This window comes from Stegodyphus dumicola, chromosome 9, assembly GCF_044657685.1.
Source record: "Stegodyphus dumicola isolate Sdum_Otavi_A_Nest chromosome 9, ASM4465768v1".
NCBI lineage: Eukaryota > Metazoa > Arthropoda > Arachnida > Araneae > Eresidae > Stegodyphus > Stegodyphus dumicola.
Genome location: NC_140776.1, coordinates 32,516,539 through 32,530,773, shown reverse-complemented (window position 1 = coordinate 32,530,773; position 14,235 = coordinate 32,516,539). Strand labels below are relative to the sequence as shown.

General features: G+C 32.6%; 1 protein-coding gene across 4 annotated transcripts in view; it reads left to right on the top strand.

The window, feature by feature from the left end:
• The window catches only part of LOC118192447 (cell adhesion molecule Dscam1-like), an 816,729-nt gene that overhangs the window by 511,227 nt on the left and 291,267 nt on the right, over window positions 1-14,235 (top strand). For all 4 annotated transcript variants that reach the window (XM_085823333.1, XM_085823331.1, XM_085823332.1 and 1 more), the window contains one exon: window positions 10,871-11,019. In XM_085823333.1, the coding sequence (XP_085679459.1) occupies window positions 10,871-11,019 (149 nt within the window). The remainder of the gene's footprint in view (window positions 1-10,870; window positions 11,020-14,235) is intronic.

Genomic DNA, 14,235 nt, shown 5'->3' with positions numbered 1-14,235 from the left:
ATGAATGTATTTATGTGAAAAAAATAATGGTACCTAGAGCGATCAAATTTTGAATAACGTAATCCTCAACTCCAACATGGCCCCTGGAAACCCGACTTTTGAATTTCAAAATTGTTTTATAATCTGTTTCCTATTCTGTAGAACTGTAACGAATTTTTGATTAAAAATCTCAATGACGAGCAATGGCAACACTGTACGGGGGAAAAAAATTACCTCTAGTGTACCAAACTAACGGAAATTCTAAAGATATGCTGTTTTTAAATACTTTTCACTACTAAATACTACTTCAGATTCTAAATACTACTTCAGATTTTGTTATTTATTTTTGTTTTTACTTTTTTAATAATTCTCAATCTCCTTTATACCAGGATATGCTATATCGTTACATAATAACATATCTATCGAAAACATCTATTAGATTAAAAAAGCATTACTGAAATGGGGATTAACGTTTTGGGAATTATGAAATAAAACAACTTCCATTTATCGTTCCTTTTAATTCTTGACTCTGAGAAAATAGTTCAGCTGATATCCGTCTTAATTTTCCATACACAATTTTTGGGTTCAGAACAATTATTTGAAACCTCATAGAATTTCTCTAATCCAGAAATAAGCAAATAAAGCGCACAACTGATATCAACAACAATAAACAAAAAAGTCTCTGTTATATGCTAATATGTCTGTAATAAGCCAATTTGAGTTTTAAACTGAACTCGGGATTACCTCTTCTTAAACGACAGAGCTCTTTTAAATTTTCGCATGGTTTAATGTTTTACATAATCCATAGATATAGGTTTTAAAGTTCTCAGAAATGCATGTCTAAATTCTTGATATCTAGTTCATTCCATGTACTTCAGATGAAGATCTGGATTAATGTGTTTATTTTTATACCAGTTTAAGAATATATGGTAACCTGTAGTCTTCCATTAAATGCGTGATATTATCTGCTTAGAAGAGCAGCTAATACTTAAATGCTTTTTAATGACTTTCTACCAAACATATTTATTCTGACTATCTCTATAAGGATTACAAAATTTGGAATGAAGGAATATTTATTGGAATAAAAATTTCAATTTTCTATTTGTGTACTTTCTGTAATTTCATTCAAAGACTATTTTTCTTTTAAATGGAAGTGTAGATTTTGTTAAAGTGATATTTACCAATTCATACTGCACTGCATTCGAAACAAATTGCAGAAAGAAATAAGGAAACTTCCAAGACTGAAACTCATTTTCTTTAAGTGAGTTTTAATTTTATTTAGCTGTAAAGATGTCATTTTATCTGTTCGTAATATGATGTGTTACTAGTTTATTTAACGATGCAAAACGTTTTGAGAGCCTAGTATAGAATTTTAAATGGTATTTTTTTAAAATATTTTTACATTTAATTTGTTTATTTAACTGGTATATCAGCGATAAAATAGGGCATGATGTACAATAGGGCAGAAACAAAAAATAGGCAGAATATCTTCTATGCTTAAAAAAATATTTAAAACTTCATTTGGTTCGAACTTTAAGTATAAAGATTATTTTAATCAAAACAATGTATATTATGCTATGTATTATCATACTCAGATGCTGAGAATCAGTAAAATATTAAATATCACTAGACAGCATGACATTTGTAAATATTGCATTTTTATTTAAAATTTATATGTTAACGGGAAAGAGTTAAACTGGAGAATGTCGACATTTTCCGGTGAATGTCAACACATGCCAAATACATGTGTGAAATAGCGAATATTTGGTTATATTTTTGTACATTCTGATCATCATCAGCCGAGAAGACAGAAAAAGATGTTTTGTAAAATTAAGGGATTCTTGTGCAGTTGTCAAAACAGTTTAAGTTGTTGAAATAAATACGATCAAAAACATAATTAAGTAAACTTATTAGTGGTATTATTTTCTTTTCTTATTTAGAATGCACTGTAGGTTTTAATCCAACTGTTTATTTACATATGATGTTACGTTTATCCTATTTTAACGTATATCCTAGTATGATTTAATAAATAAAGTGTGAATTAATAATTTTTTTTCAACATTCACCATCAATGCATGCTTAATGTCAACATTTGCCGGTGTAGTGAGAAATAAGGATGTTTAGCAAATAATATTTCGGTCATTCACCAAGCGACTATGTGAATGTTGACATTCACTGGAGAATTGTGACATTCTCTAGACTTCGACCTTTCACGATAACATGTATATATATATTCGAGAGATACAGGAACATACAGATAGATAGATAAAAATATCTGGTAAAAAGAAAAGGTAAAGAAAAAAAAATGAAATAAGTAGATTTTATGTGTGTAGAAATGGAGCTTTGAGGTAGTACAGGATGCTGTTGAGATTTAGGTAAAAGCATTCTGCTGACGTAAATCATCATTTCTCGTGCGAATTTCAAACAGTATGCATCGCTGCATGAACGTGGATCTCACGAACATGCATTTTACGTACGTTACTGCGGCTGAAGGAGCAGTCACTCAAAAAAGATACAGAGAACATACAGATAGATAGATAAAAATATCTATCTGTATCCTATATTTAAGAATATATGGTAACCTGTAGTCTTCCATTAAATGCGTGATATTATCTGCTTAGAAGAGCAGCTAATACTTAAATGCTTTTTAATGACTTTCTACCAAACATATTTATTCTGACTATCTCTGTAAGGATTACAAAATTTGGAATGAAGGAATATTTATTGGAATAAAAATTTCAATTTTCTATTTGTGTACTTTCTGTAATTTCATTCAAAGACTATTTTTCTTTTAAATGGAAGTGTAGATTTTGTTAAAGTGATATTTACCAATTCATACTGCACTGCATTCGACCAAGCATACCAACCACTCCATTCAGCACTCTTGTTTCATTTCCGTTGTCAGCTTGATAAGTACATTGCATGTCAGCTAGCTTAAATTTCGTTTAGTGATGCATATGATCGAAATTCGCATACCCAATGACAGTTCCAGCAGAACACTCATATATCGGTTAGTAGTTATCCCGAATAGGTTGTAGAGACATTAGGTATTTTCTTAAAGCAGGGGAGATGAAACAGTGAGCAATGCCCTCGCCGGGACTTGAACCACGGACCTCTCGAATACGCGCCGAGTGTGCTGACCACTACACTACGAAGGCATGATAGGAAGGCGGGAGAGATATCTTGAAGTGCAATTCAGCAAGCAAGCAAAATCTCTTACTCCATTACAAAATCTCTTAATTTTGGATATATTGCAGAGAAGGAAAGGAAGGGTTAACTTGCAACTGTATTATCGGTCTGATATGGGTAAGATTTACAAATGTACATAGCCAGTTGCTGCCTGTATATAAAAATAAAGCGATTACTAATTCGAATCATAAAATCCCAAATATTCAGTCAATAGTCATAAATCAAAAAGCATCGGTACCATAATGCAAAAGAAAATGTTTGCTGCTGCAGCACCAAATAAGAAGTAAGCAGTAGAAGCGGAAATGGCCGAAAGACTTGTGAATCACAGATTTTTTTTAAAGAAATCTAGCAAACTGTATTAATGTACTCAATATATAAGACACAAAACGGTAATGGAAAAATAATGAGTAATTAATCTCATCAGAAAAGCAAAAACTGCTGTAATTTCTATCCTCATGACGTCAAAGATTAGCCAAGGAATATTTCAAACTCTATTAGCTATAAAATTGCACGGATTCTCCAGAAATTCAATTTTCAAGTCGGTTTCTCCCCTATTAATAAAATTCACCCTTCGATTCTAAAAGATTGCGTTTCTGTCTTCAATTCTTGGGGAATTTATAGTATATCGTGTCAGTGTGGTTTAAGATATATTGGCCAAACAAAAAGAGAGTTCAAGTTTCGTATCAGGGAACATGAATCTTATGTCAGAAAAGGCGAAATTAACAAGTCTTCAATAGCGTATCATAGTTGGACATTTAACCATAATTTTGACTTTGAGTCTGCAAAAATTATCCAAAAGGCTTCTTCCATAGGTGAATTGGATTTTCTTGAGGCTTTTCATATTCACAAAGATTTAGCATGTTTAGTTAATGATTTTAAGTCGAATCCAGTTCTTCCTAATGCCTTTAAAATTCTACTATCTTAATTCAGTAATTTTTGCCGATAGATGGCGTTACCTCCTCGCGTTTGGTACTACCAGAGGGTATAAAAATCCTTTCAGTGGTTGGTTTATCACCCATGCTCACTTTTTTGTGAGCAATGCTACACTGCACTGTGACTTAAAACTGGACACTCTAGAAGAGCACCTGAATAAGATCAACAGGAAATTCTTCACGAAAGCTCTGAACTGTGACCATATGAGAAATTTTGATATCTTTACCTACGAAATATTGAATGAGGACGCCCACTTGCGGCACACCTTATCAGGGACCCGAACTTTCCCACCTAGTGCCCACCTGTAAATAATGTACCCAATGTGTTTATTAGCATTCTTAATTTTGTATCTTACTCATTTATTGTACTGTGTATTTCTTAAATTCATTAGTTTTATTCACATTCTACACTCATTTTATGACTCCCACTTAGTCACGCCTTTACCGGGCCGGTTACTTGCTAGTGAGCTCTTGCGTTGCTGGTCTTCCTATTCTTTATCCGTCTTTGCTCCTCCTTACTGCGGACATTATGTGAAGATAGTTCTATGTTATCGTACCCATCTGGCATAAATTTGATTGAGCCAGATAAACTACTGATCTCAGTGGTATTCTGGCTATAAGTTATCAGTCAGTCAGTCAGCTTTCCATTATTCTTCGTATTTTCAACTACCTCAGATGGACATTGCGACATCCTAATGGATAATGGTATTGCTCTTTGGTAGCTTTTTATATTTTTCATGTTCAATTTGTTTTCTACTACTTATGATTGACTTTGCGACACCCAAATGGGTAATGGCTTAGCTCATAGGTATTTGCTTTTGTGTACATATTGTGTATGTAGAGAAATTCACCACTTCGCGTTTTGAGAATAACAGCTACAGAGTACAAGACTAAAAACCTCTTTGTTGTTGGTTCATCAAGTGTTATATTGCTATTTCACTGTGTATATATTTAATTTACAACGCTTTACAAGTATTGTGTGTTTTCAAGTGTGAATTCTTCATTTTCAATTTATTATTTGACTGTGCTTATCTGCAAGTACTGTTTCTTTTTCCACCGGTGTATGAACTTTCAAGAAGCATTGGCCGAAGTCAGTTTACGGGAGGTTGACTCCTCTCGTAACTGCAGCTGACCTGCGACGTTTCAAGCCACACCCACTGGGTAGAACTCATTGCAATTCAGCCTGGCAAGTGCCATTTGATTTAAATTATGAAATTCAATGTATTAGTGATTTAATTATGATTGTTCATCACTAGTTTACTACATAACTTAATATATTTTCATATTTTGTTGCCATCTCTAACAGTTTTCCCAGATGCACTTTTAAATTTCATTGTGTACTCATGTACTATTCTAGCTCTGCCCATAGAGGCGCAGCGGTTACCGCCTTATTCTCATTTTTCCAAGCCTTAGGGCAATACCATGACAGGCAGTTAAAGCAGTGGGCTGCTAAATGCTGTCTAAATCAGATAACTGAACTGAACTGAACTGCTTTCCATTATTCGAACTTCAGATTTTGAGCGTGAAGGTGCATTTGTCCCTCGCTCCCTATTTTTAACTTCGCCATTTTTCTTGTTCTTTGTGTTACATGTTTGATCAGATAGCCTGGCTCAGTAAAAGTAGGCGGCCAGTGCAACTCTGATTAAAAATCCGTTTACAACCACGTGCAGTGCTGATAAGGACCACGCGTTCCTAAGACTCCTTCCCCTTTATTTTTCTTCTTTCTAGGTATTTCTTTCTTCTGATGAGGAGGGACCTCTAGCTGCCCTAGAAATCGATTGAGTCTTTCAATATACTTACGCTAAATGCAAGGTTGTTTTTACGATTTTGATTCTTTTAATGGATATACCGAAATAGATCAAATATATTCCTTTTGCTTTGACTGATCTCATTTTTCTGATAACAACATCAGAACAAGCCGACAAAATTCACGTGGCAAAAAGTGCAAGATTGCGTTGGCAAAAGCCTTGAGCACCATACAGGTGATAGTATGGCTTTGCTTAGTTCCTCTGCCCCTAATTTTGATGAAGAGATCTCCGGGGGGACGAGTCCGAAGGTCTCCCACCCTTCTTTCCCTGTACCAACCTCTCGAGAGGACTTTCGGCTCTCCGCAAAGTTAGAGTGTACCCATGACGTAATGAAACCATACATTTACAAACATCCATGCCTTCTCAAGTATTCGAACCCGAGTCCTTTTACACGGCAGTCAGATTCATAAACCATTATCCCATTGGGCGGCATAGGTCAATTACTAGCCTGTTATACTCCATAAATTTTCTATGGCTAATGCATTTACATCTTTATGTAATATTTAAAATTATTGCTAAAATTTTTCTTCGTAGCTAAATTCTTTCATTCTGCTCAGAATGGCGGTATACATTCTAGTATTTTTCTACATTTTCTACATTCTAGTATATTTTCCGAAATCAGAATATTTTTTAATTTGCTGAATTAGAATAAATCATAAGTTCTACAGTTTACATACCTGTACTATACAATTATACTTCTGATCTGTGAAAGTGTCAGGTATAGAATTTAATGGATCAATTTACTTTGAAATATTTTAGGAAACGTAATTCAGAGCGCTTTTCAAATTTTGAATAGCAGCTGAAGAACTTAATTAAAAATTAGTTTTACAATATTAATTAAAATGCTGCCATTTTTTTTTCTTTTCGTTTAGAATCATTCCATACTTCAAAGATGCTTTTCAACCAAAGCATATAAAAAGAAATATTTGAAAATATATTCACGTTTAATTAATTTGATTGAAATTGGAAAGTAATTCGTGTTTCATTTTACAACGTCATCCGTTTAATTTTACTGACTGCAATGTAATTTAGCCGGAAATTTTGACGAGAGTTTACCAATGAGTTCTTTCCTTTCCAATACCGCATTTGTTCATAATATTTAGGATAAAAATAGGTGATACTTATTAATAAGGAGATAAATATTTGATACTTAATAGGTTGTGAATTGGACTAGAAAATGTGAGAGTCCATTCGATTAAAATAATGCATTTTCTTAATGACAAATCTCCCTAAAAATCTCTTTCAGGGGCCATTATCCTAAAGTTAATTACTTCCGTTTCACATATTTTAACAAATGCTTGCAAAATATTAATAGATATCAGATAGATAAAATATAATGATAAAATTTTCTATGCGAAAGATAAAATGTCCTATGCGAAAAGAGATTCATCTATTCATAAGCATATATATATATATACCTCTTGTTTTCGAACTAAGTGAATTTAAGATCATGCAACATTTGATATTATATATATAATATGAAAGCATGTAAGAGTTTATGAATTGTATTTTTCCCCTTGAAATTCAGTTTTGGACTTTTGGCAACATAAAATCAAAAGTTATATCTCTTTCGTAATATCATGCCACAAAGAAGTAAACGACTCCATCAAAAAGTCTAAATGACTAATGTCATTTTTACTTCATTCTTATTTGTGTTTAATAGTAATATAAATTAAAACTAGGTTTATTTGCATTGTTAAGCTGTAAATGAAATCTGGGGAATTTCAGCTGAAATGGCATAATTTGTCATATTACTTTAATGTCAGTATGTCATATTAATGTGTCATATTACTTTAATGACAAACACGACGATTTTTAGATGTAGTAGTTATTTAAGCTTGGAGTCAAAAAAGGTTCTAGAAGACCACAGTTTCCAATCGAAGTGTGGAATCCTCCTAAAACAACAAATTATTAAGAAAGCTTTCATAAGGTTCTAAATTCATTATTTAATTGTAGTCATCCTAGTATGTGGTTTTTGTTTGACGGACTGAAAAAAGATTTAGCCTGTCAACGTTTATTACTAGCTGTTGTAAATACAAAGCTTACTGAAGGAAAAAAAAATATGAAAACTTACATTTAGTAATCGCGAATCATGTAAGAAACTATGATGAAATCGATGATAAAATTAGATATTTACATATATAAGCTAATATTCAATAAGTTTGTAGAGACGTTAGGTATTTTGGAAGCAGGAGATGTGAAAGATGAGCAAAGCCTTCGTCAAGAATCGAACCACGCACCTCTGGAATACGCGTCCAGCGTGCAGACCTCCATACCACGAAGGTATGCTAAGAAGGCGGGAGAAATACCTTATACGTTTGTGTGAAATATACATGATTTATATATAACAAGGTATTTTACGTAATTTAAATAAAATAATCATTTCTATTTGCTTATTCTTCTAAATGTTTCTATTAGAAAATGTGTAACTTATGCTTACTATTATTTTATTTTTTAACAATTAAAATTGTAATAATTTTTCGTTGTATATTCTGTTTCGCATTTCTTCCTTTCTACTCTCTTTTTCCCAATTCAAAACGGCCCATTTATTGATCGTATATAGCAACTAAATCTGCGCATAAGTTATACAATTTTTGATATATATATATACTATATACACCATAGATATTTTGGTAATTTAAATAATATTTCTTTGAAAAATTCAAGTAGGTGTACGATGTTCAAATCGATTAATTTTTGATTGATTAATGTAAGGATATTTCTACGTATTTTATTTATCAGTGAGCTTTTTTCCATATGAACATATATCTATGTGAGCTTTTTTTCGTGTGAGGATATTTCTAAGTGAGCATTTTTCCATGTGAGCTTTTTTCTATGTGGGCATATTTATGCGTGGGCTTTTTTCCTCTGAGCATTTTTACCTATCAGCATTATTCTGTGAACATTTTTCCTGTGGGCTTTTTTCCTGTGAGCATTTTTCTGGTCACTCAACTTTCACATTTGGAAATTTCTCGGCTTCTTGTCGCTTCTCGGCTTCTTATCTTGAAAAATAGCGATTTCATCTCTTAATTCTTAAACGCATTGCAAAAAGTTTCCACGTCATAAGTACTTGCTGCGTAATAAAATAGAAACTCTGAATGAACCCATGTCTTTACGACCTGAAGAATAGATTCCAGATGTTAGGAGTCTCATTTTTATATAATTTATCGTGGTTAAAAGTTCCATTCGAACAATTTTCAGACCAGGATTCATTTCTTTGGAAGCCAGAGCTTCCATGTTGATCATGCAATGTGTCCAGACACACTGTGGAAACTTGTTTCACAAGTTTTTTCATACTTTGGGATCTTCCAGATATTGAACAAGCACCATGGCTGCATATTCCGACAAAGTTATTCGAATTTAAGTTTGTCTCGTTTATTAATTAACCACTGCCAATTAATTGCAAATTTTAATTTTCTAAAATCTCGTATTGATACGAACAACCCTGATGTGCGCTGTGACTCTGTTATATTAAAACAAACAGCAACCTGTAAACCTATAATCAAAATAAATTAAAATTTAAACTCATAATAAGACTAAATTAAACGCAGAATGGTATGAAAGCAGAATTTATGTAAAGATTGAAAACTTTCAAAACTGTATATAAAAGATTGAAAACGTTATTTTTTTAATAATTTAAGAAAACCTCACGAATGAGTCTTATAAACACTAGCATATATAAAAATGAAGCTCAATTATGTGTAGCTGCCAGACATTAAAAACTAATTATGCTTGTATCATTGCAGTCTAATAAAATCAAAATTATAAAAGAAAAATTTTTAAAAATTAATAGGTAAAACAAAAATGAAATCTGAAAGCTTTCAGATTTCATTTTAGCCCTTTGGGCTAAAAAGGAACAAAAAGAGCTTGCGTTTGCAAACCGTGCGGCATTGCAAAATGGTGAAAATATCGGAATCGGATATATATGTATATATATATATATAGGCACACCATATTAAAGATAATATGTTTGATAAATTTAAAAAAAATATATATTTATATGTAGGAATTGACAAAAAGTTAAGTAATTGGCTGAGTAATAAATCAGAGTACTAAATATTTTGATCATATTTGGAGTCAAAAGGAATACCACTCAGAGTTGGCAACAAGAATTAAAACTCAAATCTAGATGTAAGAAGTCAACAATTTTCTAGTAGTATTTTGCATTTTATAATTTGTGTGCCGTACGCATTTGTGTGCGTTCTGGTCCATTAAAATGCCTTTGTAAATCAAGAAGCTTTATAGATTTAAATTCTACCGTTCACATAGACTGTACATACTATATATACGTATTAATTTATATTTTTACCAACACATATTTTCTATTTTGCCCAAAAAAATATGAGATTTACGTTTACTTTAATTTTAGTCTGGTTTAGTTATATATACATAGAGAGAGAGGTACAGATATATGTATATGTATGGATAGTTCCATATGCTATCATTATTTTTACTGGCAATATAAAACATAAAATTTGTAATTTTTCCACATTTTGTAACCTTTCTCATAAAAAATACACTTGAAGACAGTCGTAGTTTAAACACACGTTACTTTAACACAGGAATTCCAGTTTTCCATGAAGGTATAACGTTTAAGGTACTGTAGTGGCAAAATACTATCTCTGGGATTGGAAAACTATCGAAATTTTTCCAACAAATTCAATTAAAAAAATAAAAAAAATAAACATCCGAAATTGCAAAATATGTGCATGATAAGATGCAGGACTTTATGTGTTTCAAATGTTATGACAGAAGATGACCATCATCACTTAGTTCGATGAACCAGACACTCTTTCGAAGATTCTTTGTTTTATAATACCAGAGACGATTTTTAATGTTTAAACCATAAGTTGGTGATAAATAATAAAAAGCTTTTTGATGATAAATAAATTTTTATTTTTACAGTTCTCAATGCGTTCAATTTCATTCATGAAGAAATCTTATTTATTCAATTTATTGCAGATATGTTTTTGAAGAGAGAATTTTCTCAGAAGGCATGGAGGCTACCATTAAGATATCTTCCGTAAATCGCAAAGACTCGTCCCTGTTCACTTGCGTGGCTCACAATGCATACGATAGAGACGATACTAACTATCAAATAGTTGTTCAAGGTAAGACATATATCAATATAACAATATAAAAATATTTTTTTCGGGCAGTTTGAGTTACTGGAAGTGTTAAGTGTTTGTTCGATAACGGTGATCTTGAGTTTATTCCAAACCTATTTTACATAACTTTTAAACTGTAGAACTCAGAAGAGACCGCCCAGTACCGAAGTGGGTAGCGCGTTGCCAAACTGTACCACAGGTACGGGCTGGATCACCTGGCTGGGTAAGGTTGACTCAGTCTTTCATCGCTTGAATGGGTCGATAAAATGAGTACCAAGTTCGCTTGGGAAATCCCCGGGCTGCTCAAGGTTGACTCAGCCTTTCATCCCTTGAGTAGGTCGATAAAATGAGTACCAAGCTCGCTTGGTTGAATTCCCGAGCTGGGCAAGGTTGACCCAGCATTTCATCCCTTGAATGGGTAAATAAAATGAGTACCAAGTTCGCCGGCGACACGCTGGCCACTTGCCCATGACATATGCTGATGCAGTCTGAAGCCCAGGTCAAGAAAGAAGATTTCGTGGCAGTTCAGGCCGTGGCCCACTAAGGCTGCTACGCCATTGAATTTAGTTTAGTCTAGAATACAAAAAAACAACAAAAAAAAATACCATTCATTTCGGAAATTCAAGAAAAAATAGGTTATTTGCAGCTGTGTTATTCCATTATCCATAAATGAAACAAGCAAATAACAGAGATTACGCTTCCATTAACTTTAGTTGTAGAAAAATCACAGATATGATGAAAAACGGACGCGTCTATTGTGTAATTAAAAACTTAGGATATGATTCTCAATAACATAGAAATCTTAAATTTGCTATGACTGGCAGTGCTTTATGCACTGACATATTATCAACATTCAAGTTATTTCTTATATATAAGAATTTTCAATAATCACATATATTTAATTTAATCTAATTGATCTTAAAACCGGCGTTAATTTTAAATATTAATTATCTTATTAAAATTGTAGTAATTACAAACTCTTATTATGAGTAAACGAAAAGGTTAATCCTGCAGATGTGTAAAGGCTCGCGTGCCTTATATCGGGAGAAGTTTCCGAATCAGAAGCAAATAACATAAAACCTGGATTAAATATTTTGTTTTAAAATGGCTAATAGTACCAGTTTAACGATTAAATAATCAAATAACTACAAAGAGAATTAAGATCGCTATATAGCAATAATAAAAATAATAATTACCGTATTTTCCGGTGTATAAGACGCACCGGCCTATAATACGCCCTTTTTTGGACACATTTTTGAAGGATAAAACTTTATCACTGATCATTACAATGAATTTACAGTATTTTAAATATAAAAAATACAAATACAAAGTAATACTTGCAGCAAATACCTAATCTATCTGTGAAAGAACACCATCTAATCTTCTTCGTCAAAACTCAGACACTCAACTCCAGAATTAAATGAAAAGTCACTTGAAACCTCTTCTAAATCAGCATCTGAGTCCTCATAGAGCAAATTGTCCTATGTACCATCCAGTGCACTACTAATGCCACACTTCTTAAATGATTTAACCACTGTCTCTGTTTTCACAGCATCCCATGAATCTTTGACCGAATGACAAACGACGTATCGACGCAATAGGTATTGACGTATAAGACGCAGTATCGGCGTATAAGACCTATTTTCAGACTTATTTTCAAAGAAAAAAATTGCGTCTACTACGCCGGCAAATACGGTATATAATAAATATAGAATTCACCAGTACAAAGGAAATATCAAACTAAACTAAAAACTTTTGGTTATTTTTCACTAATTTTGCTGGAATTTTGAAGTGGCTTGGAAATGAAAAATTTGTTAACTGTGTTGTCTTTTTTGGTTTACAGTGTACCTAACTATACGTCATTAATCAGTTCCAGATAACTTGGACCTATACCAGACTGCACATAGACAAAATGAACATGGCGAATAGGGAATAAACGAAGCATAATTACATAATAATTAATATGTTCTTATAAAAAAATTATATTATTTTTAATATACTGTTATCAACACTTAAATACAGATGTAATGTACATACTGTACATAAATGAAGCACTGCACATGTTACTCTACATAAATGCATTTATGCTGTCTATATCAAAGCCAATTTGTCAACACGCTGTTGTAGAGTCATTACGGTTATTTTGAACCACGTGATGTGAAAAATGTGCAATGCCCTTGCCTCGAACCTGAACCTCTCGAATACGCGCTGAGTGTACTACCGTATACCCCTTCTTTAATTGGCGAATTAAGATTAGAGGACCCAACCACCAAATCCTGGTGGTGACGCATTATTATCCACAGCCTTTTAGTTCGGGCGCAACTTGAAGTGTCGTTAGGATTTTGAAGTTGGAGAAGTGAAATTTGTGCAGTGCGCTTTCCTGGAATTCGAAACCTGGACCTCTCGATTACGCGCTGAGATATTACGCACCATACATCATGATGGCATGGTGGTAAGAAATACCTTATAATATAACGGATTGTTTTTTTTTTTTTTTTTTTTTTTTTTTTTTTTTTTTTTTTTTTTGGCAATCGATTTCACTCTGCGTAACGTTATCCTATTTAATAACGTCTTTGTTTTTCGCAGTTGTTGTACTCGGTATCCTTTATGCTGTAGCCAAGTTCCGGATACCCATATCATCTTCAAGCACATAAACAATATATTTTTTCACCTTCTTGGTGATCCTAACAATTTTCTTCGTTGCTTTACTCTTCTTATTAATTTTCTTAAAACTCTTTCTTAATGCATATCAAACAATTCCTCGAAAAAAACTCAAAATCATTTAAAAATTAAGAGATATAACACGGGTTGTTTATTGAGTAGTAACAACAAATGTATTGATGCTCATAGGTAAACGTGGTACCTGAAAAAGGTAAACAAGTATAGCGTGAACAAGCATAGTGACTAATCGAACTCAAAGCTATTTCAAACATATGTCGTATACCGAAAAAACATTTCGCATCTGAACAGAACATATAAGATATTAGAAGTATTTCAAAGCGGATGTATATCGAGGTACCACTGTACATCGCACTATTATATTTTTTAAAAATTAGTCTTCTAAAAACTTGAAGCTTTATTACAAATTATTCTTATTGAATATTTTATCACAACATACCTCATTTATGATATACGAAAGCTGTTTATAGCACTTTTTCTTTTATTTTTAACTCGCTTGTGATTATGCATATTTTAAGATAGCTTGATGACTCATTTAAT